This window comes from Aquarana catesbeiana, linkage group LG09 (assembly GCF_042186555.1).
Source record: "Aquarana catesbeiana isolate 2022-GZ linkage group LG09, ASM4218655v1, whole genome shotgun sequence".
In the NCBI taxonomy this organism is placed as follows: domain Eukaryota; kingdom Metazoa; phylum Chordata; class Amphibia; order Anura; family Ranidae; genus Aquarana; species Aquarana catesbeiana.
The window spans coordinates 168872435-168894684 of NC_133332.1; the positions used below are offsets into that span (position 1 = coordinate 168872435).

The 22250-nt window shown below is 40.8% G+C and overlaps 1 protein-coding gene across 3 annotated transcripts in view; it reads left to right on the plus strand.

The window, feature by feature from the left end:
* LOC141108126 (synaptotagmin-like protein 2) overlaps positions 1-22250 on the plus strand; it is a 163765-nt gene that overhangs the window by 72370 nt on the left and 69145 nt on the right. For 2 of the 3 annotated variants that reach the window (XM_073599392.1, XM_073599393.1), the window contains 4 exons: positions 6583-6670; positions 9201-9321; positions 12763-12853; positions 14258-15271. In XM_073599392.1, coding sequence (XP_073455493.1) covers positions 6583-6670; positions 9201-9321; positions 12763-12853; positions 14258-15271 — 1314 coding nt within the window. The remainder of the gene's footprint in view (positions 1-6582; positions 6671-9200; positions 9322-12762; positions 12854-14257; positions 15272-22250) is intronic. The other variant, XM_073599394.1, reaches the window with a different exon arrangement.

Here is a 22250-nt window from a genome sequence, read left to right on the forward strand (position 1 = left end):
ACCAATCACTTACTGTGTTGATTCAGAAAAGGAAGATGCCAGTAAATAACTTATTTACCGGTGCCATCCTCTGCTCTCCATCCTGAAACACCCACCTGTGTGTGCGCAGCAGCACCTGGCAGAACAGTAAAGGGGGAAGCTGACAGTGCTATGAGGGGGGGTGTGCCAGGCAGCAGGTGAAATCTGCACTGTACGGGGTGATTAGGGTGTGCCCAGGCACATCTGGCATACCCTGTGCGCATGTAGTTGGGGAGCCACAGTCTGGTCAGAATGTGTGTGTGTGTATAAATATACTGTATACACGCACACATTATGTGCTAACAAACACAGATTAGATTTAGCTGGAACTAGGAAGCTGTATTGGATCTGGTTTAATATCCTTTTGCACTCCATAAGCATGGCAGGTAGTCCCTGACTAAGGCTTTATGTGCAGGAAAATCGATCAGTCACGTTGGATTTTTTTCCAGAAGGTCACTATTGTATAATGATCATTTGTGTGAAAAAGCATTTGGTGCTCAGAGCATGATTGATGTCTTTCCAAAGTTTTGTGCGTCTTTTTTTTTCACCCCTTATTAATTCTCACTTTCTCTTAGAATAACACTTTTTGCTCTACAGTTTAACATTCCCTGATGGTATTTTGCCCATATATTCAGTATTTGCACATTATATTGTAGATATTTCTGTAAATAGAACAACTAATTGCCTCATTCTCTTTTAAGATTTCTATGCTGCTAGTTTGTATTTTAGTTTGCGTTCTCTAATCTGGCCTGGGACAGCGCCAGCCCAAACAGCAGTGCCGGAGTTTATTACATTTGTTGGTCTCCTCCTATGTTTGCCTATATCAGGCGACCTTCTCTATAAACAGGAAGTGGCTAAAACCAAGTCCTGGAATGGATTAGATCCCATAGGAAACATGTACTAATGTGACACTGAATGTGATGAGATATGCAGTCCAATACAAGTATAGCAGTCAAGTCTCTCTCTGCCTAGTGATGGTAAGTGGCAGAGAGAGATTCATTTTTATAGTAAAGCAGTTTTTTAAAAACGGTATTATTGTATGATTGCTGTCAAATGACAGTGACTACCAACTGAGAGTAGATGGGGTAGGTTCCAAGGCTCTTAGTGATACCATATTTAGAGCAAGTATAGAAAGGCACAGTGGTGTGCACCTGCTATATTACCAACCTCATCACAAAATATCACCCAAACTGTCCACTTCACTCACCAAAAGACCTTCAGCTTATTAGCTCCCTTGTCCCCTCCTGCCATACTCCTGCTCATAACTTTTCCAGAGGCTCTTCCATCCTCTGGAACTCCCTACCCCAACCTCTATCTCCTACTTTGTCTGCCTTCAGACGATCCCTGAAAACCCGTGTCTTCAGGGCAGTTTATCCTAACTCTAGCAAGTGAATTTTACACTTTCAAACAACCCCCCCCCCCCCTTCTTGTAAACAGTTACTACCATTTGTATCAGTTGAGCTTCCCTTTGGATCGTAAGCTTTTTTGAGCAGCCCCCCAATCCTCGTGTCTTGAATTGTACTGTAGCTGTACTCTCTCCCTTTATTTTGTAAAGTGCTGCACTGTTTGGCTGACCATTTTCAGTCCAGCTTTTTCAACAAATGTTGACTAATTGACGTTTGTCAAGCCAGCAGGGCCATCCACTGTTCCTCTGAATCCGTCAAAATTCCAACAGTGTTTAACAGGCTTTAAATTGTTTGGGGCATGAGATCTCTGTAAAAAGCCTAGATTTGACTCAAGGAATATTAACCTTTCCACCTTCATATGTGTCTTTCGGGCAAGTGTTTTTGTAAATTAACATGTGGAACATAGCTAAACCCAAAACCAAAATGCTTACCAGCCCTTAGAGGGCATCTGCATTTTGCTTTTTGTCTATTTTTTTTTTTTTTTTAGGCTTTTTCTGCTTTTGTTCACCTAGACACACTTCATGTTAGTTTGTATCTGCACTCTATAGTATCTAGGGAAGGAGCCAAGGTTGTCAGACAGGCTGGACTTCAAACATGTCTGCCTTTGTTCATCTCTGTGAAATGGAGGATTAATGGGAATAGTGTTTTACAAAAGAGAGATATCATTGTGCTAACTTTTCAACTCACAGGAAGTGACAAGGACATTGCATTTCTGGCAAGATCAACAGATATTTTCTGTACTGGCCAAAAATTGTTCTTATTCTAAAAAAAAAAAAAAAAAAAGAGAACTGATGCAAATATATGAATATATTATATTTTTAATCTTGAGCTTAGATATGCTTTAATGAGCTGTAATTGTGCATCAAATCCATTGATTAACAGCTTGTCTTTCAATAGACATAGGGATTTTCAAGTTTAGAGAAGGGAAACAAGAAATGATAAAATTCCATTCGATATAAATGGAAGGGGAATATTTATAAATGGTATTATGAATGGTAGGTTGTACAGTTGTGCTCATAAGTTTACATACCCTGGCAGAATTTGATTTTTTGGCCGTTTTTCAGAGAATATGAATGATAACACAAAAACTTTTCTTTCACTCATGGTTAATGTTTGGCTGAAGCCATTTATTATCAATCAACCCTGTTTACTCTTTTTAAATCATTATGGCAACAGAAACTACCCAAATGACCCTGATCAAAAGTTTACATACCCCAGTTCTTAATACCATGTATTGCCCCCTTTAACATCAATGACAGTCTGTAGTGTTTTGTGGTATTTGTGGATAAGGCTCTTTATCTTAGATGGTAAAGCTGCCCATTCCTCTTGGCAAAAAGGCCTCCAGTTCTTGTAAATTCTTGGGCTGTTATGCATGAATTGCACATTTGAGATCTCCCCAGAGTGGCTCAATGATATTGAGGTCAAGAGACTGAGATGTCCACTCCAGAACCTTCACTTAATCTGCTGTAGCCAATGACAGGTCGACTTGGCCTTGTGTTTTGGATCATTGTCATGTTGGAATGTCCAAGTCCATTCCAATGCGCAGCTTCCCGGCTGATGAATGCAAATGTTCCTCTAGTATTTTTTGATAACATACTGCATTCATCTTGCCATCAATTTTGACCAATTTTCCTGTGCCTTTGTAGCTCACACATCCCCTAAACATCAGCGTTCCACCTCCATGTTTCACAGTAGGAATGGTGTACCTGTCATCATAGGCCTTGTTCTACATTCTCTACATTCTCCAAATGTAGCGTTTATGGTTGTGACCAAAAAGCTCAATTTTGGTCTCATCACTCCAAATTACTTTGTGTCAGAAGGTTTGAGGCTTGTCTCTGTGCTTTTTGACGTATTGTAAGGGGGATACTCTGTGGCATTTGCGTAGTAATGGCTTTCTTCTGGCGAGTCGACCATGCAGCCCATCTTTCTTCAAGTGCCTCCTTATTGTGCATCTTGAAACAACCACACCACATGTTTTCAGAGAGTCCTTTATTTCACCTGAAGTTATTTGTGGGTTTTTCTTTGCATCCCGAACAATTTTCCTGGCAGTTGTGGCTGAATTTTAGTTGGTCTACTTGACCATGGTTTGGTTTCAACAGAGCCCCTCATTTTCCACTTCTTGATTAGAGTTTGAACACTGCTGATTGGCATTCTCAATTCCTTGGTTATCTTTTTATATCCCTTTTCTGTTTTATTCAGTTCAACTCCCTTTTCCCGTAGATCCTCCCCATGACTCAGAATCTAGAAACGTCAGTGCAGCACTGGATGAAAGATGCAAGGGTCTGTCAGGAGTCCAGAAACTCACTGACCTTTTATACACACACTAATTACCAGCAAACAGATCACAGGTGAGGATGGTTACCTTTTAATAGCCATTCAAACCCCTTTGTGCCAACTTGTGTGCATGTTATCAGGCCAAAATCACCAGGGTCATTTGGGTAGTTAATGTTGTCATTATAATCTAAAAAGAGTAAACACAGTTTATTGATAATAAATGGCTTTAGCCAAACACTAACCATGAGTGAAAGAAATGTTTTTGTGTTATCATTCATATTCTCTGAAAAATGGGCAAGAAATCATAAATTCTGCCAGGGTATGTAAACTTATGAGCACAACTGTATGTCTGAAATTGCATAAGGGTTATGTTTTGTGGCAAATGCAGATGTTGCATAGAATGAGTAGTCTTTATGATTGAAAAATAATGTCAGCTGATGAATGTGAGTTAGATCTATCTCTTATATCTTATAAATAGATAAATCAGACTTTTTATTAGGCGTGTTACCAGTGTTACTTGTGGTCCCCCTACAAGTTGATATTTCTCCGTTACTGACTTATCATGCCTTGTTCCACACTTTATCGCTGTGTGGAGGTGGCCATCTTGGTACAGGTTGAAATTTCTCTTCCTCATGTAAGGGTCTCCAGCAAGAAGAACATTAAGCAGTACAGTAGTGATATTATCACATCTCACTGTCTGTAAATATCCTGAGACTAGCAGTCAGAGGAGCAATGCCTTAGATCTTGTGGGAGTGCCTAGGCACATTTTCATACAATGAAGTGTGCTATTTTCAGGAAGAATTCCAGACAAAGGGTACATTTTTTTTTTAGGGTACTACTTGGGCACAATTAACAGTTCTACATTTTCTCTATAACCTAGGAAATCTTCAATTTTTTAATTGTTACATTGTTAAGAAATAATTGTGCAGCTGTGTTTTTGTGTGTTTAATAGTTAGTGCTATTTGTCTGTCAGTATGTCACTTTTAAAATAACAAAAGTAAACACCTTTAAATATTACAAACATTTAAAATGTTCAGACTTTGGTACTGTAAACTAAGAAAAAACAATTTATTTTTAGAATGCATTTTTGAACGTTTTATTCATTTACATTTTGGTTTGTTCATTGTTGGAGTATATTTGCATCCTCACAGGGTGTTACTTTGGATCCGAGTATAGTTAACAGTGCCACATCCCAAAATTTATAGCAAAATTATTTGTTAGTGAACCTTTATAGACTTTATAGGCACCAAGATACACAAATGTCTTAGACCCCTTTCACACTGAGATGTTTTTCGGGCGCTTTTGGGGTAAAAATAGCACCTGAAAAACGCTTCCCTGTAGTCCCAGTGTGAAAGCCTGAGTGCTTTCACACTGGGGCGCTGTGCTTGCAGGACGTTAGAAAAAGTAATGCAAGCAGCATCTTTGGGGCGGTGGAGGAGTGGTGTATACACCGCTCCTGCCCATTGACATGAATGTGCAAAGCGCTTCAACAGCGGCTCTACACGGGCGCATTTAACCCTTTATTTGGCCGCTAGCGGGGGGTTAAATGCTAACTGCAGAATATCGCTGCTAAAACATTGGTAAAGTGCGGCTAACACTAGTGGCGTTTTACCGTCAATGCCCCAGTGTGAAAGCAGCCTTAAAGTATAAATTTTATTCCAAATTTACTAAACCATGATAATGCAAGTTAAAATTCTCACAATAGCATACTACCCAAACTACAGCATGAACATCAACAAACCCACCAAAAAGGCCCCATCATATCCATAATCACAGCGCCAGTGAATTGCGGCCATCAATGTCTGGATAGGCTTGGTGTAAGTTGATGTTTGAAGCTGAAGCTCTACATGTTTCGTGCCATTGCACTTCTTCAGGAGCTTAGGGGAAGTATTAAGCTGCTTTCACACTGGGCGTTGACAGTAAAATGCTACTAGTTTTAGCGGCGCTATTCATCCGCTAGCGGGGCGCTTTTAACCCCCCCCCACTAGCAGCGCCGAATAACAAATTAAATTCGCCTGTACAGCACCGCTGCCGAAGCACTTTGCAGGTGCTTCGGCAGCGGTGCCCATTCATTTGAATAGGCAGGAGCGGTGGAAGTAGCATAGGGTACAATATGTACGGTGTGTGTGTATGTATATATATGTATATATATATATATATATATATGTGTATGTGTGTATGTGTATATATATATATATATATATATATATATATATATATATATATATATATATATATATATATATATATATATATATATATATATATTTTTTTTTTTTTTTCTAATATATATAGGGTTTCACACTGGGACTGCAGGGGAGGCATTTTTCAGGCGCCTTACAGGCGTTATTTTTAGCCCAAAAGCACCTGAAAAACGCCCCAGTGCGAAAGGGGTCTTAGTATGTGTTAACGCACTGTAGAACTATTGTGATAGCTTTAAAAACAACTAGAGGAGCAATAAGTGTGTAAACGGTCATCCAGAATATCAAGTGTCCAAGATGGATCGTAGAGGGCAAATGTACTTGGTTAAAATCACAGCCGCATGGTGTCTTCTAAGTTAATATAGATAGCATAGGGTACAATATTTACGATGTATAGTAAGATGCACCTAAATCCTGAGTTTAGGGCAAACAGCCTCTTCATAGAGTCCCCATAGTCGACAAGCCAGATAATTAGTACAGCGGTGTCCCAACCATAGGCCACCTAGGTTACAGGCATTCATGACAGCTTGTCCAATTGTAACAGTGGCCTCCTCGCCATACGTCCGCTCAAGTGGCATGTTCATGGTTACCCTGCGCAAGTTTCAGTTAAGTGTGACAGTAAACGGTTCAATTTTTTTTGTTATTATTATTATTTATTTATTATTATTTTTTATTATTTAAAGATTCCGAAAATGGAAGCGGCAATATTGGCAAAGAGGAGATATGGAATGTGGCTGCATGTGCAGAGCCTGTTGCTCAAGGACCTCAAAGGTCAGTGTTCAGTTATCTCAATTCAATGAACTAAAATCTGTTGCTGTCAGTTTTTAAGCTTTGCATTGCGTTAATAAAGCCTTAAAATGTTTCCAGATGGTTCCTCTGCTGGCTGCATTTGTCTTTTCTGTAACTTTTCTACTCCCTCTTAGCAGCTGTCAGTTCTCAGACCAGGCAGTCTTCTGAAGCCTTCATGGTCTTATAAGTGCACCCGTCAGTACCACAGGTAAACAAAAACTTGACTTCCATTGAGAGCAATTCAAGGCAAAAAATATATTCCCTGTCCCTATCAACTGTTGAGATTCATGAAAAAACATGGCAGTCTTCAGACCTCCACAGGCCCCAAGCCAAAAATTATATGAAGCCTTACATAACCTCTGAATTGAAACAGATGAAAGGATCCATGGCAGATGTGTAGATCTGCAAAAATGCAAAGTAACTTCTACGGAGAAGATCTTCTGCAGGGTTAAAAACCAGTGTAAATGCATGAACAGATGAACAGAACTATACATTTTGCAAAAAAGAAATATTACAAACCTAAATAAAATCCCAGCTGTCCACAAGCCTTATATACATATGTGAGCTGACTGATGTTCAGGTCTCTCTCTTTCTCTGTCTTCTGTGAGAGCCTGTTGCTGTGTGAAAAGGATGACTGCTGATAGATCACTAAAATGGTACAAGTACTGTATTTTTGGTTTTTTTGTGCTCTAGGCTTGCTGAACTTAGTTTCATTGGAGGAGGCCTTTGTACACCAAGTTCTACCTAATACTTTTCTTTCCAGTAATCAACGGAACTTTTTGCCGCCTCCCTCTTCCCACTAGCCCCCTCCGCCTACTTTTAAGAGACAACGACTGTTCAAACTTTTCAAACATACTCAGCAATGTTCTTAGAGCAAGGTTGTGTGACCTGAAACCCATGCCTAAAAATTTTGAATGTTTCTTATTTAGATGATTTGCACTGTTCTTGGCCTAAAAGCCAAGCACTCATACATGCTCTAAAGCAGCAGTTGGGCTAGTCAGTATAGCTGTGCTAAACTCAGTATGATGCAGTTATTGGGGGGGCCTTCTTAAATGGCTTTATACATGATCCCTTGCGTTACCTATAAGCAAATGAATAATCTATTTTTTATTTTTTTAAATTTTTTTTTGGCAATGTTGTTACATAAACTTTTTTTTTTTCTATCAGAAAAATTGTTTGCCAAACATACCTGAAACAACACCAGATACAATGAAAACAATGCTACCAGATACATCAAAGGAATGTGTGTGTTTTGTGTATTGACGTTTGATTTTGATAAGATGACTAAAAACGTGTGCAAAAAAATGTTGATGGAAAGTAGCCAAAAAATGCCAGCTTAGATCAATTTTCTGGAGATCTATTGTATGTAAAAAAAGATCTTCAGATGATTGGTCTTACTTTGATGTTTAGCGCTACTACCAGAGGAGCCACTCAATTGTTTTGTGATTTGTCTGCACACCTGAAGATGACACACCTCACTCACCTGGCACTTGCTGACACACCTTGAGGTATTTCAAAGAATTTATTAAGCCAAGCATAGCCTAGAAGAGGGTTTTAGAAAATATACTTATACAAACAATCAATAAGACCATAACGTTAATCTGAGAGTTCTGGTTAAACACTTGCAGAATTATGAGGAACAGCAATTAATAGAACTAAATTGCATTTCCCTGGTAGTATAGCAAGGCAGTCCTATCTTGTTATAACAGTCGACGTTGTGGTCCTTGAAGAAAGCACAACCGTTTCCAGCAGACAACAGATGAACTTCTATAATGTTAGTCTCTTACCACACCCAAGGTGCTCTTTTCTTCATGCTCTGATTAATTTCAAATCCTTAGACAGGGATAGGAGTTGCTGTGATTCCTCTTTTTCAGTCCTGCTGAGACGGTCCCTCGTTTCCATCCCCCCCCCCTTTTTTTTTCCTCTCAGCAGTCGCACATTTCCTTGCATTGTTGCATCAGCCAATCACTGTCCTCCAGGATTGATCCAGACCCAGCCAAAATGGCTGCCCGCTGCACTGGAGACACTCCTTAGATGAGCATTGCATGGTGATCTCCTTAAAGATGTCTGTTTCACTGTTGTATTAATGAATATTCAGTTTAACACTGTCCACACTGCAGAAAGATAATACAGCAGCAACAAAAGAAGAAGTTCTGCAGCAGTTATCATCTACATCCAGGTTACAGATAAATGAGCCTTTAACTTGAAATTATATATGTCTTTGTACTAGTATTGTAGGACAATGGGTAGTCTCAATGTCCTTTTTTTGCAATGTCTATTTCACATCTATGAATACACTTAGTTTAGAAAGAAAATGCACATATCGTTTCAGATCAATGCTGTATAGAATAACGCACAATAAATGATATAGATGCATATAAACTGGTGTATAGACTCATTGCAAGAGCAGAGATACTACACATTTCTACAAATACTTAGCTGTTTGCAAAATCTGCTCTTCTAAGCATTAACAGACACCTAGGAATAAACAAAATATATATCTGCACTGCAGAGTCACTTCTTTGTTCACTTCCAGTGCAACAGATGGAAAATGTAAACTAGAAACTGAGTCCCAGCTAACGATAGATTCATCCATTGAGCCTCTGTCATCAACCCAGTGTGTACCTGAAAAGGTAAGTAGAGTTTATACACTTGTGTCCCCCCTTTATTTGTGCTGTATTGCGTTAATGCTATTTTAATTTGAAGTTTGCTTTTGCATACAAGTAAATGTTGCTGGTTTAAAGCTGATCTCCATGTTTCCTGTCACTTTAAATAGTTTGTTTGGACCAAGCTGGTCCAAACAAACTATTTCCTTCACTAAGTGCTGCAGTGGCTCTGAACGCTGTATGTGCTGTATGTAACTTCAGCTACATGTAGTACACAGTGCTGGGTTCTAGCTGTGAGACAGTCTTCTAGTCTCACACCCGTAACAAAAGAAGAGGCGGTCTGTGGGGTGCTCAGCATTTGATAGGCAGCTTTGTATTCTGTAAATGATGATAAAGTTTCATCTGATTGACGGAGAGAGGGCTGATGATGTCACACTCTCAGGCTCAGCCAATCAGAGGTATCTCTGTATTCATCACAGAATACAAAGCTGCCTATCAAGAGCTAAGTGCCACTCAGACCGACTCTGTTTTGTTTCGGATGAGAGACAAGAAGTCTAGGTCTGAACCTGACACAGTGTACTGTATGTAGCTACATACAGTTCAAACAGTGCTTAGAGCCAGTCCAGCACTTAGTGAAGGAAATAGTTTGGACCAGCTTGATCTAAACAAACTATTTAAAGTGACAGAAAACATGAAGATCAGCTTTAATTCACCACTCTCTCTAGTCATTTATGCTTCTTTGGTGAGCCTGACTTTGTGGTCGAAGATGCACAATCAGGACATTCGTTGGTCAGATGCCCATGAACCACATATGCAGTTATTATCTAGTCTAATATATATTTCTGTTAACATAGAAACTAAATGCATTCTTTTTATATTGTTTATTATGGAAAAAAGAAACATGCATCATGCAGCTTTTGATCATTTAAAGTGGAGTTACACCCAAAAATGAAACTTCCACTTTTTGGATTCCTCCCCCCCTTCGGTGTCACATTTGGCAGCACCTTTCAGGGGGGAGGAGGGAGCAGATACCTGTCTAATACAGGTATTTGCTCCCACTTCCTGGCATAGATCACCGCGGTGATTGCGGTGACCTACGCCACTTCCGCCGCCTACCCTGTCCTCCCCCGCTGAATTCTGTGAGACACAGAATACAGCAGGGACCTGAGAGGATGCGCAGCGTGACTCACGCATGCGCAGTAGGGAACCGGAAAGTGAAGCCGCACGGCTTCACCTCCTTATTCCCTTACCGAGGAAGGGTGGCGGCAGCAGCCGAGAGCCGAAGGACGGATCAACTTCGGTTGCCGACATCGCGGGCTCAGTATACTGAACAGTGCAGCGCTAAAAATAATAAACTAAAGTAATCAATAAATGAAAAGTCCATAAACTCGTATGTAAAAACACACATGTAGATAGAAAACCAAAGACGTCAGCGGTGATAAAGGGTGCTTCATGCAAAGTCTGAAGTGCTCCTTAGTCCGTGCTCACACCATTTGTTAGCCAAACTGCTCACCTTGCGTAATAGACCCCTGAGCTAACAGGAAGGTCATAAGGGCATTCACCACCACTGGTGGTTAAGGTAAACTTGTAGATGGAAGCCGGGCACCTCTTAAACTCCGCAGATAGAACTTGTATCTTTCCCGTGACAACATAAAATGTAAAGAAAATATCTAGTGCTCTCTGTATAACTTGAAACAGGTATCATTTATTAAAAAGACAGGTACTCACATCAATAGCACTTAGTCCAAGTGCTAGGATAAAAAACATATAGTGACTGGTAACAGCAAAGCTGGTAAGGTGGCTGCAGTGACATTCAGGGGAACCCCCTAACATCGCTGGCTCCCTGGACAGGTAAGTGTCCATGTATTAAAAGTCAGCAGCTGCAGTATTTGTAGCTGCTGGCTTATATTTTTTTTTTTCAGCAAACCTCCGCTTTAATGAGAATACTTGTCATATTAAACTGGTAAATGTGTCCTTTTAACCACTTTAAAGCCATCTAACAAAAAGAAGTGCAAGTAGACATTTTGCACAGGCCCGCTAATGTGGCCAATACAGTATATGAGAAAGTCACAATGGAGGAATAAGTTGAGGAGGTATTGCATGCAGAAGTTTCCACGCATACAATGCTTGGTAATTAATTTTTTTTTGTTTTGTTTTATAGTGCAGCTTACTAGTCCTTGATGTAGTGGCTACATTCTTTTTTCAAGCTTCTTTTGTTTTTAGATTTACCTGATGATCCTGCCAGTAACACACTTCATCACTGAACGGCTACATCACTCCTCCACTGTATCTATGGAGGGAGCCCTGATTGTAACCCTAGGCAGCTCTAATGATATAGACCATCAAACATGTCCTGATCTCTTCATCTCCGTTACATGGGGTGCGGGGCAATTGTTAACTTACAAAAGACAGCTAAGAAGGAAGATATTAAAAAATATGAAAACTAATGCAACCACCACATCTAAGCTGCAGAATATTACATTTATGTTCATGGGTTTTGTTATCCTTTTAAGTGCATTTTGAATTTCAATGGTGTTTTAGTAGTGAACACTTAAATTGGCAACAGTCTGAAAGCAGGCAAAGCAAGGTGTCTGCACCTTTACACAAAGAGGCTTTTAGAAGCTATAGAGGAATGAGCAGTCTTCTTTTTGGTGCCTGAATTTCAGAACTGTTCCTAATAAACTGACAAAGAGACAGCTAAAAGTATCCAAGGGTTGAGGCCAGGACTGTTGCCACAAAACTAAAAGCTCACATTTGTCTAAAATGTCTTTGTATGCTTTAGCATTAACAGTACCCTTCTCCGGGAAGCTGAATATTTTGGAGCAGTGTCCACATAATTTTGGCCATATAGCTTATGTGATTTAAGATGTCTTCCTTTTTTGTGTGTTTAAAAAAAAAAAAAAACTCACCTATGCTGCAACTGTCCCACGTTGGCACTAAGACCGAGAACTGAGCAATTACATGAAAGCTGATTGCTCAGTTCTTGGTCTGCCCAGAGTGGAGAATAGTGACCGTCAGTTATCGCTCTCTGCCCTGCCCCTCCAGCGCTCACTAGAGAGCTGGGCTGGAGAGGGGACATGCACAGCTAGCTTTGGCCCTCAGCTATGCACTGAAAGGTGGAGCCAGCAGTTAATCAGGCAACTAGGTAGATCCCAACAATATGGTCGGGATCCTTCTAAAGCCTTGAGCTGCTCTGCCACGTCAGCTGACAGTGGGAATCGGCTCGCTATCGGCTGGTTTTGGGTCATAAAGCGAAAATCAGTGCACTCCCGTGACCTACAAGGGAAGTATGGCCAAAAAAGCTTTTAAAGACCACACAGAGCAAAAACCTAGAAAAGATGTATCCTTTCAGGTACACTCAATTTTGCTTTGAAAACACATTATAGAAGTAACAGGTTGATGCTTGCTACTTATAACCACTTATCTGTAATCTTTGTATTTTTTTTAATCCTTGCAATATTTTTACAGAAAAGATTGAGCAATGATATGCCAGCAGCAGATAGCATACATGATGTTACCTTTTCCTCTAATACCGATGCAGGATGCCCACATGAGCAAGGTAATGTGTATATATAGAGGATACTTAATTCTTGCTATATTCACATTTATTTAACCATATTAAGGCTGACTGTTGACGTTTCTGGAGTATGGTATAACACATTTTAGCCTACAGGCTACACTTCATTTTTTGGTATTGTTTTATGCACTGTAATCAGTTTGGATGAGTTGAATTGCAGAACAGGCAAACTTAAAGCTAAACTCCAGGCTAAACATTGTCTAAATACAAGAGACTTGTATTATTAATTTGTGTCATCTGTGCATCTATTAAGCTCACTTTTAGTAATCTAGCATGAACTAACCTCTGCACTTTCATGTAATAGACTGGTCACTTCTTCTCGCTCCTTGTGCAGGGTGACTGGACTTGTATCTGCCCCTCCTCTGCAGGCAGCCTGTTGGGTTACCCCTCCGCAGCTCTCCTCTCTGCACAGGCTATGTGCAGGACAGTGATTGTCACTGCTACATATACAAGGGAACATCTGGTTTTGCCAAGGCATTTGGTTCACATAAAGTGGATTTATATTCGCTACGACTTTGAAAACTATGTTTAAAGTGGTTCTAAAGCCTAAACATTTTTTACCCTAACACGTTCCTTCCATTAAGGTAAAACATGGTTAGGCATTGATTTTGCCCCTCCCCCTCCTCCTTCCCCCTCCCCTCCCAATACTTACCTGAGCCCTCATTCAATCTAGCGCTGTGCATGTCTGCATCTCTTCTCTCCCTTCACATCCAGGTCTTTACTGGGGCATTGGGAGCCATTGGCTACCAGTGCTGTCAATCAAAGCCAGTGATGAGGGAGTGTGGGGCAGAGCAGAGTCCCGCTATCTGTGACAATGGACGCAGCAGTGGGCCTTGGGAGGGAGCACACGGGAAGTAGCTTCCGGTGGGGGCACTGGACAGAGAGAAGGATCCAGCAGCACCAGCGGGGGACCCAAGAAGTGGAGGTTGGGGGCCGCTCTGTGCTATTCCATTGCACAGAGCAGTTAAGTATAGTTTTTTGGTTTTCTTTCCCCAGAGTTGAGCTTTAAGTAGGCATTCCCCAACTGCAGCAGGCATCCCTGACAAAGCCTGCTAAGGGAAGAGAGTTTTGGCAAGGGTTTGCTTTGCCGATTACTATTCTCCGTGTAAATAAAAGATCATTTGGTGTCCATATTCTGCCACCATGTGAAGTTTTTTAGGCAGTTTTAGCTTAATCCTACATGCTGACTGTAGTATAATGGTGGGGTAAGATGAGCTAAATACGGTTTTACCATTGCTAATTAGGTATCATGTGAGAAAAAGAAAACCTTTAAGAGAAAAAGTAACAACTTTAAAATAAACATTCAACTATTACATTATTTTAAATTCTGTATTAACCATTGTTTACCTTGTTAGCTTTTAACTAAAATATTTGTTTTTATTATAGAGCAACATTTGCCAGATTTCATAGAGCGAGTACCCCAAAATTCCACACCAAAACCTATTCCATTAAGCAGAAAAACATCTGTTCCAGGGAAAAGCCCAAATGAAGACGCTAGCAGTCCAAGTAAAATACCTGTGAAAAGAAAAACAAGTAGGGAAGCATTTAACCCAGAAGCCTCTCTACAGTTGGATCAGTCCGGAGCTGCACCAGGGCACTCAGCATTGTCCTCCCCAGATGGAAAGACCAATAAAAATGTCAAAACCAATGCAAACTTTGAAGTGCATTCAATCAAAGAGATGGAAGCACAGCAAGAGCAAATTCTAGATAAGGGACAGTTTATGTCACTAAAGAAGTTTTGGGAGAAGAGCGCTGAAAGCTCTGGAAATTCACATAGCCATGCAGAGCAAGAAGTCTCGGATATGAGAAGTTTACAGCAACCACCTGCAAAGCCAACTCGTTCACTTCCCATCCAATCTAGTATAAAATCTAACAATGGAGAAAGGTCAAATTCTGAGTATACACACAGAATAAAACATTTACCACAAAGGATACCACTTGCATCGTCTAGTGAAGATGAAATGGTCCATGTGGCTCCACCCCGAAAAAGTTCATCTTTTATACCAAGGTCAACCTATGCCAAAAGCAAGGGTTCTTCCCCATCAAAAAGCTTATCATCAGAAAGCAATGGATTAATATCGCACAGCGAGGACAGCAGTGGAACCAGTCGATCTTCTAAGAAGTCAAAGCTTCCAGTTAGAGCCTCACAAGCTGTTAAAGAACCTAAAGGAGATCCTAATGCACCCGAAGATAAGCTACCAAACGTTTCTGAGCCAGTGATACCAGGTTTGCTTGAAGATGTCATTGTACCAGAAACGAAGCCAAAAGTAGAGGAATCGCTCTATAGTAGGGTCCAGATTCTAATTGACACTGTGTCCTCAGATGAAGAACATGGTAGAACCGAAGCTAAGCCCAAAAATGAAGACATAATGGTACACACATCACAGGAACCAGAAAAGGGTATTATTGTATTACTATTTTACATACTTTTTAGTAGATATCGCAGTACTAAATATGAAAGAAATGAAATAGAGCAGTTTTCACATAGCAACTGAGATGCTTGGTTTTGTTTTCTGAACTAATCAACAGATGACAGTCGGGATCTGATTGTGATGGATAGCATACCTTTTGTTTTGATCCCTACCAATACATAGGGACCAGGCTGCGAGGAAGTTTCATTACAAATTTTGGGGATTAGTAGGAAAGGCATGAATGTGTGCAAGGTGCAATTCAAATTTTCTTCCTTTGTACCATTGGTGGTAATAGAACAGTGTGGTGCATTAAAGATTGTTTGCCTCTAAAATACGTGTATAAGTGTCCATTGGGAAGGCTTTGGCAGTTTAAGCATGTGGCAAGTTGTAATCAGAGTATAATGCAGTTGTTCAGACAAATTGAAAGTTTTTACTCATTCATTGTCAAGTTAACAAACAGAAACAAAATTATCCCGGACTCACTCTCTACCAACCAACAAACAGGATCTGGCTAATTCTAGTTTCAAAGCAGAGGTCTTGCATACATTTACCTCACAAGCCTGCTTTGTAGTGTGCGTCCTACTTTAAACAGTAAGAGCAAGCATGCTCTGCAATAACTCTAACACTTCTATTTCACAGGCACACGAAAAGCTAAGGCATTGCAATCTGCAGCTTGATCAAATGCATACAACACTATGCAAATAGCTAAATGTGACAGCTTTGAATATCTGTTGGATGAACCCAACCCCTTTCATCGCTCACAGACTAGTCTGTATCCTCAGCTCCCTGCAGTCAGCCGGGTGCCAGGACCGTGGCGCCTGCTCTTGCTCCACTGTAGTCTGCCATCCAAATAACGGGCTGTTCACCAAAAATGTCAACTCTTGCCAAGGTTAATTGTAATGACAGCACGCCACTCACTCCCACCCAAACCCATACCCCCAAAGTGTTTCACCCAAAGCAGGGCTGGGTCTACCACATACAGTGGGGATGGAAAGTATTCAGACCCCCCTTAAATTTTTCACTCTTTGTTATATTGCAGCCATTTGCTAAAATCATTTAAGTTCATTTTTTTTCCTCATTAATGTACACACAGCACCCCATATTGACAGAAAAACATAGAATTGTTGACATTTTTGCAGATTTATTAAAAAAGAAAAACTGAAATATCACATGGTCCTAAGTATTCAGACCCTTTGCTCAGTATTTAGTAGAAGCATCCTTTTGATCTAATACAGCCATGAGTCTTTTTGGGAAAGATGTAACAAGTTTTGGATCCTCTGCCATTCCTCCTTGCAGATCCTCTCCAGTTCTGTCAGGTTGGATGGTAAACGTTGGTGGACAGACATTTTTAGGTCTCTCCAGAGATGCTCAATTGGGTTTAAGTCAGGGCTCTGGCTGGGCCATTCAAGAACAGTCACAGAGTTGTTGTGAAGCCACTCCTTCGTTATTTTAGCTGTGTGCTTAGGGTCATTGTCTTGTTGGAAGGTAAACCTTCGACCCGGTCTGAGGTCCTGAGCACTCTGGAGAAGGTTTTCGTCCAGGATATCCCTGTACTTGGCCGCATTCATCTTTCCCTCAATTGCAACCCGTCGTCCTGTCCCGCCGTCCTGTTCCCTCAATTGCAACCCCACAGCATGATGCTGCTACCACCATTCTTCACTGTTGGGACTGTATTGGACAGGTGATGAGCAGTGCCTGGTTTTCTCCACACATACTGCTTAGAATTAAGGCCAAAAAGTTTTATCTTGGTCTCATCAGACCAAAGAATCTTATTTCTCACCATCTTGGAGTCCTTCAGGTGTTTTTTAGCAAACTCCATGCAGGCTTTCATGTGTCTTGCACTGAGAGGCTTCCGTCAGGCCACTCTGCCATAAAGCCCCGACTGGTGGAGGGCTGCAGTGATGGTTGACTTTCTACAACTTTCTCCCATCTCCCGACTGCATCTCTGGAACTCTGCCATAGTGATCTTTGGGTTCTTCTTTACCTCTCTCACCAAGGCTCTTCTCCCCCGATAGCTCAGTTTGGCCAGACAGCCAGCTCTAGGGAGGGTTCTGGTCGTCCCAAGCATCTTCCATTTAAGGATTATGGAGGCCACTGTGCTCTTAGGAACCTTAAGTGCAGCAGAAATTTTTTTGTAACCTTGGCCAGATCTGTGCCTTGCCACAATTCTGTCTCTGAGCTCTTCAGTCAGTTCCTTAGACCTCATGATTCTCATTTGCTCTGACATGCACTGTGAGCTGTAAGGTCTTGTATAGACAGGTGTGTGGCTTTCCTAATCAAGTCCAATCAGAAACACAGCTGGACAAATGAAGGTGTAGAACCATCTCAAGGATGATCAGAAGAAATGGACAGCACCTGAGTTAAATATGAGTGTCACAGCAAAGGGTCTGAATACTTAGGACCATGTGATATTTCAGTAATTCTTTTTTTTTTTTTTTTGTATTTTTTAGCTAAAAATATGACACAGAAACAAGCATAAAGACAATTGCATATAGACTGTAATGGACAAAACAAGTATAACAACCAATCAAAACAGTTGCATGTGAGTGAAGGTCGCCATTCAATCTGACTCATACGACTCGCTGAAATCTAATATAGGGTAAACAAACATCTGTGCCCATCACTTTTTGTGTCTTTTTTATTGAGAGAGAAAAATAGGAAAGGGAAAGAAAGAGAAGACAAGGGAGAGAAAGAGAAAAAAAAATTAAATCGAGTAGGGGCGGGAGGGGAGGGGCATTTGCCCCCGGGGAGCCAAGATCGATGACTCTGAACTTTCGGTGGCAATCCTAGACAGTGGATCCTGTCCAGTTTTTCTTTTTAAATAAATCTGCAAAAATGTCAACAATTCTGTGTTTCTGTCAATATGGGGTGCTGTGTGTACATTAATGAGGAAAAAAATGAACTTAAATTATTTTAGCAAATGGCTGCAATATAACAAAGAGTGAAAAATTTAAGGGGGTCTGAATATTTTCTATCCCCACTGTAACGTCATCACATTACTTAACACAACGTGCAGGCATCTCACCACTCCCATCACAGCATGACCTGTAATGGTCTTGTTTCCTTTATCCCTTGCCACTGGCACCATCTTTATTTGGGGACACGTGAGCATACCTACTTCTTTTTGTGGGTTGAATGTTTTAGATTTTAATCCACAACCATCGTCATAATTAAAAATGTAGAACAAACACAGATTGTTTACCACACAGAAATCTTACCTAAATTTTACAAATTAACATTATAGCTGCAAAAGTTCTGCTTTATAGCAACAATACAGTTCATTTTTAATATTACTATCATATTTCATTCTATTTACGGTCCATTAATAACATCAGAAATTACAATGTTGTTCTATATAAACTATCAAGTTCAGAAATCTTATTTCAATGTATTTCTCAATTAGATAAATACTATTGCCGTGCATAATCATAGGCTCATTAATCCATTAATATATATTATTTTATTGTAATTTATTTAAATATGTTTCAATATTTATAGTATATAGTTGTAATTATTCGCATCACAAGCCACATTCATAACATTTGTGTATTAAATCAAATCAAAATCCTTACTAAACTGTGATTACTTACAGATTAATTTTATACTGCGATTTTCAGAGTCCTGTTTTTAATGTTTTATTTTTGAATTTTTTTTTTTTTTTTTTGTTTTCAAAAGTTTTTAATATTTTTTTTTTTTTTTTTACCCATCATGAATACATCAAATTGAACATCATATCAGACAAGAAGGTTCTTTTTTTAATTTTTTTTTAGAGAGTGGGTCAACAGCAATCCTATTATCCCTTCTTTTTCCTCATATTGAATCCCACTACAATAATAAACAAATGTATTCATTTACAAAAAGCAGATATATGTAAAACCTTCGTTCAGGCAACAAGGTACTCTAGTATTCAGTCTAAAAATTAAAATTTCCTCTGTTTGCAGAAGTATCTGGTCAAAGTCAACTTTTCTCAAGTCAAGTTTTCAGTGTTTTTTCCTGAATTAACCAAAACTTTGGACATTTAGGCTTTCCTCCGTGTTCAGCCCACAGATGTCTTGCTAGGCTTTTGCTCCTATTCTAAGAAGATACTTTACACAGCCATTTACACCTAAGGCCTCTTTCACATGAACGATCCGTTCAGGTCCGCCTGTCAGTTTTTTAGGCGGACCTGAACGGACCCTCCATAGACCTCTATGGAGCGTCGGATGTCAGCGGTGACATGTCCGCTGACATCCGACCCGCTCCGATCCAAAAAAGTGTAACGGAGGAAAAACCTACTTTTCCATCCGTGATCGGATCAGGTGATGATGGACCGTAGGGGAGAGCGGCACTCTGACAGGTCCGTCGCTGCACACTGTGCAGCGACGGACCTGTCATCTGCCTGCTCAGCGGGGATCCACGGAGCGATCCCCACTGAGCAGAGCAGATGTTCACGGGGCGGATCATCACTGATCCGTCCCATGTGAAAGGACCCTAAGGGGTAATATCCAATTATTGGTTAAAATGAATTAAAGTGATAGTAAACATTCTTTATTTTTTATTTTTTTTAAACACAGAACAGCCCCCATCCTCATCTTCTAAAGTCACCCGCCTGCTATCCTGGCCCCTCCCCCTTGCTGAGTGCCCCCATAGCAAGCTGCTTGGTTCTCGCAGAGAATGCATGAAGGTACAAAATCCTTCTGCCTTTACAACCACATTAAAAGCATTATGTGATACTCAGACCAAATTCATAAACATAATTTGACATATAAACAGTAAGATAAGAAAATATCATTTTGATGAATTGATGAGTCTATGATGATGCATACCTCTACAAGAGTGGTGTCCTAATAGACAAAAACACATATGAGTTTGATAGCTCATATGGATTCATGTATTCATGATTCTGTTTATGGACTATAAATAGAATGAAATATGATTAGTAATATTAAAAATGAACTGTTATTACTAAAATTGAGAATTTTTCCAGCTATTATGTAAACTTGTAAATGTGCAGGAGATAAGATTTCTGTGTGTTCATCTGAGTTAGTTTGATATTTGTAAGCTACAATTATGAGGATGGTTATGGATAGGAATCAAAACCATTTAGACCAAAAAGAGTAGGTGTGCCCACCTAGCTCCAAATAAAGATGGCGTGGATGTAGAAAAGACAAATACAGGTCTCACTGTGATATAGGCGACGCATGCATGTGTCAAGACGTAAACATTTGCAACATCATGGTGCAGGTAGAAGTATGTTGGGTGATGCTATAAAAAGGATGTGGAACTGGAGAGGGGTGGCCACTAACCTGCTATTTGCACAAGTTCACATATCTTACCACTGAACTAAAATCTCTTGAAAACTCATGCAATATGATGAAATGCATTGGGTAGCCTGGGGAATTTTCTGAGCATTTTTCTTTTAAGCACATTATACTGACAGTAGGTGATGTGTCAAACATTAACAAGAAGAATTTAATTTAATGTACACAAAACGGACTAGGAAAGACAATTTTAGAGGATATTGGGAAACATACTATGAAAGAGATAAAAATGTGTTTTATAATAGCCTCCTGGACCATGCCAGGCCACATGCCCTCAAGATGGGGGGTGGATGCTTTGGGGCAAGGGGGGCTCTTCTCCAAAGCACCTTGTCCCAAAATTGATGGGGACTCTTCCCGACAACCTTGGGCTGTGGTTGTGGGAGTCTGTGGGCAGGGGGGTTATCAAAATCTGGAAGATCCTAGATCCCACCCCCCTCTATGTGAATGAGTATGGGGTACATTGTCCTTTATTAAAAATGAAGAATGTCCCCCATCTTAGCTCCAACGTGTCTTCATTCTCCGGTTCCACCACCAATGTGTTCTTCCTCCGCTCTTCTCCCTCCAGTGATGTGTTTTTCCCCTGGTCTTCTCCCTCCTCTGTTGTCTTCTCCACGCCAACCTGATCCTCCTCCGATGCTGGCTTCCGCCGTTGTGTCCTCCCTGTTGTCTGCCAGGGGTTTTGGCCATCCTGTGACATCCCTGTGAGACTCTGCCCCTTGCGACATCCCTTGACCTGCCAGGCTGCATGCTCGGAGAATGGTCTGGTATGGATTTTGAGGGGACTCCACACTGTTTTTTTTTTTTGGGTATGGGGTTCCCCTTCAAGATCCACAGAGCACAAGTCGCATGCCAAGTCGGATCAGTTAAGATGATGATCCGACTTGGATGCGACTTACATTCAAATCAATGGGCTGAAATCATGCCCAAGTCGGACCAAAGTAGTGCAGGAATCTTGTGTCTATTGGACTGACACAAGTCAGACCAGTTAAGCCGGCTCTCCTAGGGAACCATTCATTTTGACATGTCATGCGACTTGTGCTCTCGAAGTCGGACCAGTGTGAACCAGCCCTTATTGTGGTTGTAGCAGGGCCAAGTTCAACAAAGCCAAGGCTTTTCTAGAATTTTAGAGATATATATGTAGATCAAGTACATTGCTTCCAGTGTTCTTACTGTATTTTGTTGGGTCAGGCAAAAAGCTTCTGACTTTCTCAGACCTTTCTGATCTGCACACTTTTGCCAGGTCTTTGACTCAAAGTATGGCAGAAGGTCAACATAACACCCAGGCAAGTAGCAACTTTAGAGGGGATGAGCAGGTGGTATTTATTTATGATGGGTTTACTTTAAGGCTTCATTCACACGAGGCGGACTCCGTTTCCACGGAGCCCGCCTCGGTCCGCCGGCTCAGAGGGAGATCAGTCCGTTGATCTCCGCTGAGCTGGCGGATGACAGGTCCCTCTCTGCTAACTGAGCGGGGAGGGGCTTGTCAGGTGCCGCTGCTGCCTATGGAGGGATCGGATGAAAAGGGACAGCATGTCCGTTTTCGTCAGATCTCACCCGATCTGATCCGCCAGCGACAGATCTGGACATAGGGCCATCCGTCTGCTTTTAGTGGATCGGACGGGGTCGGATGTCTTCGCTGATATCCGTCGCTCCATAGGCTAACATGGA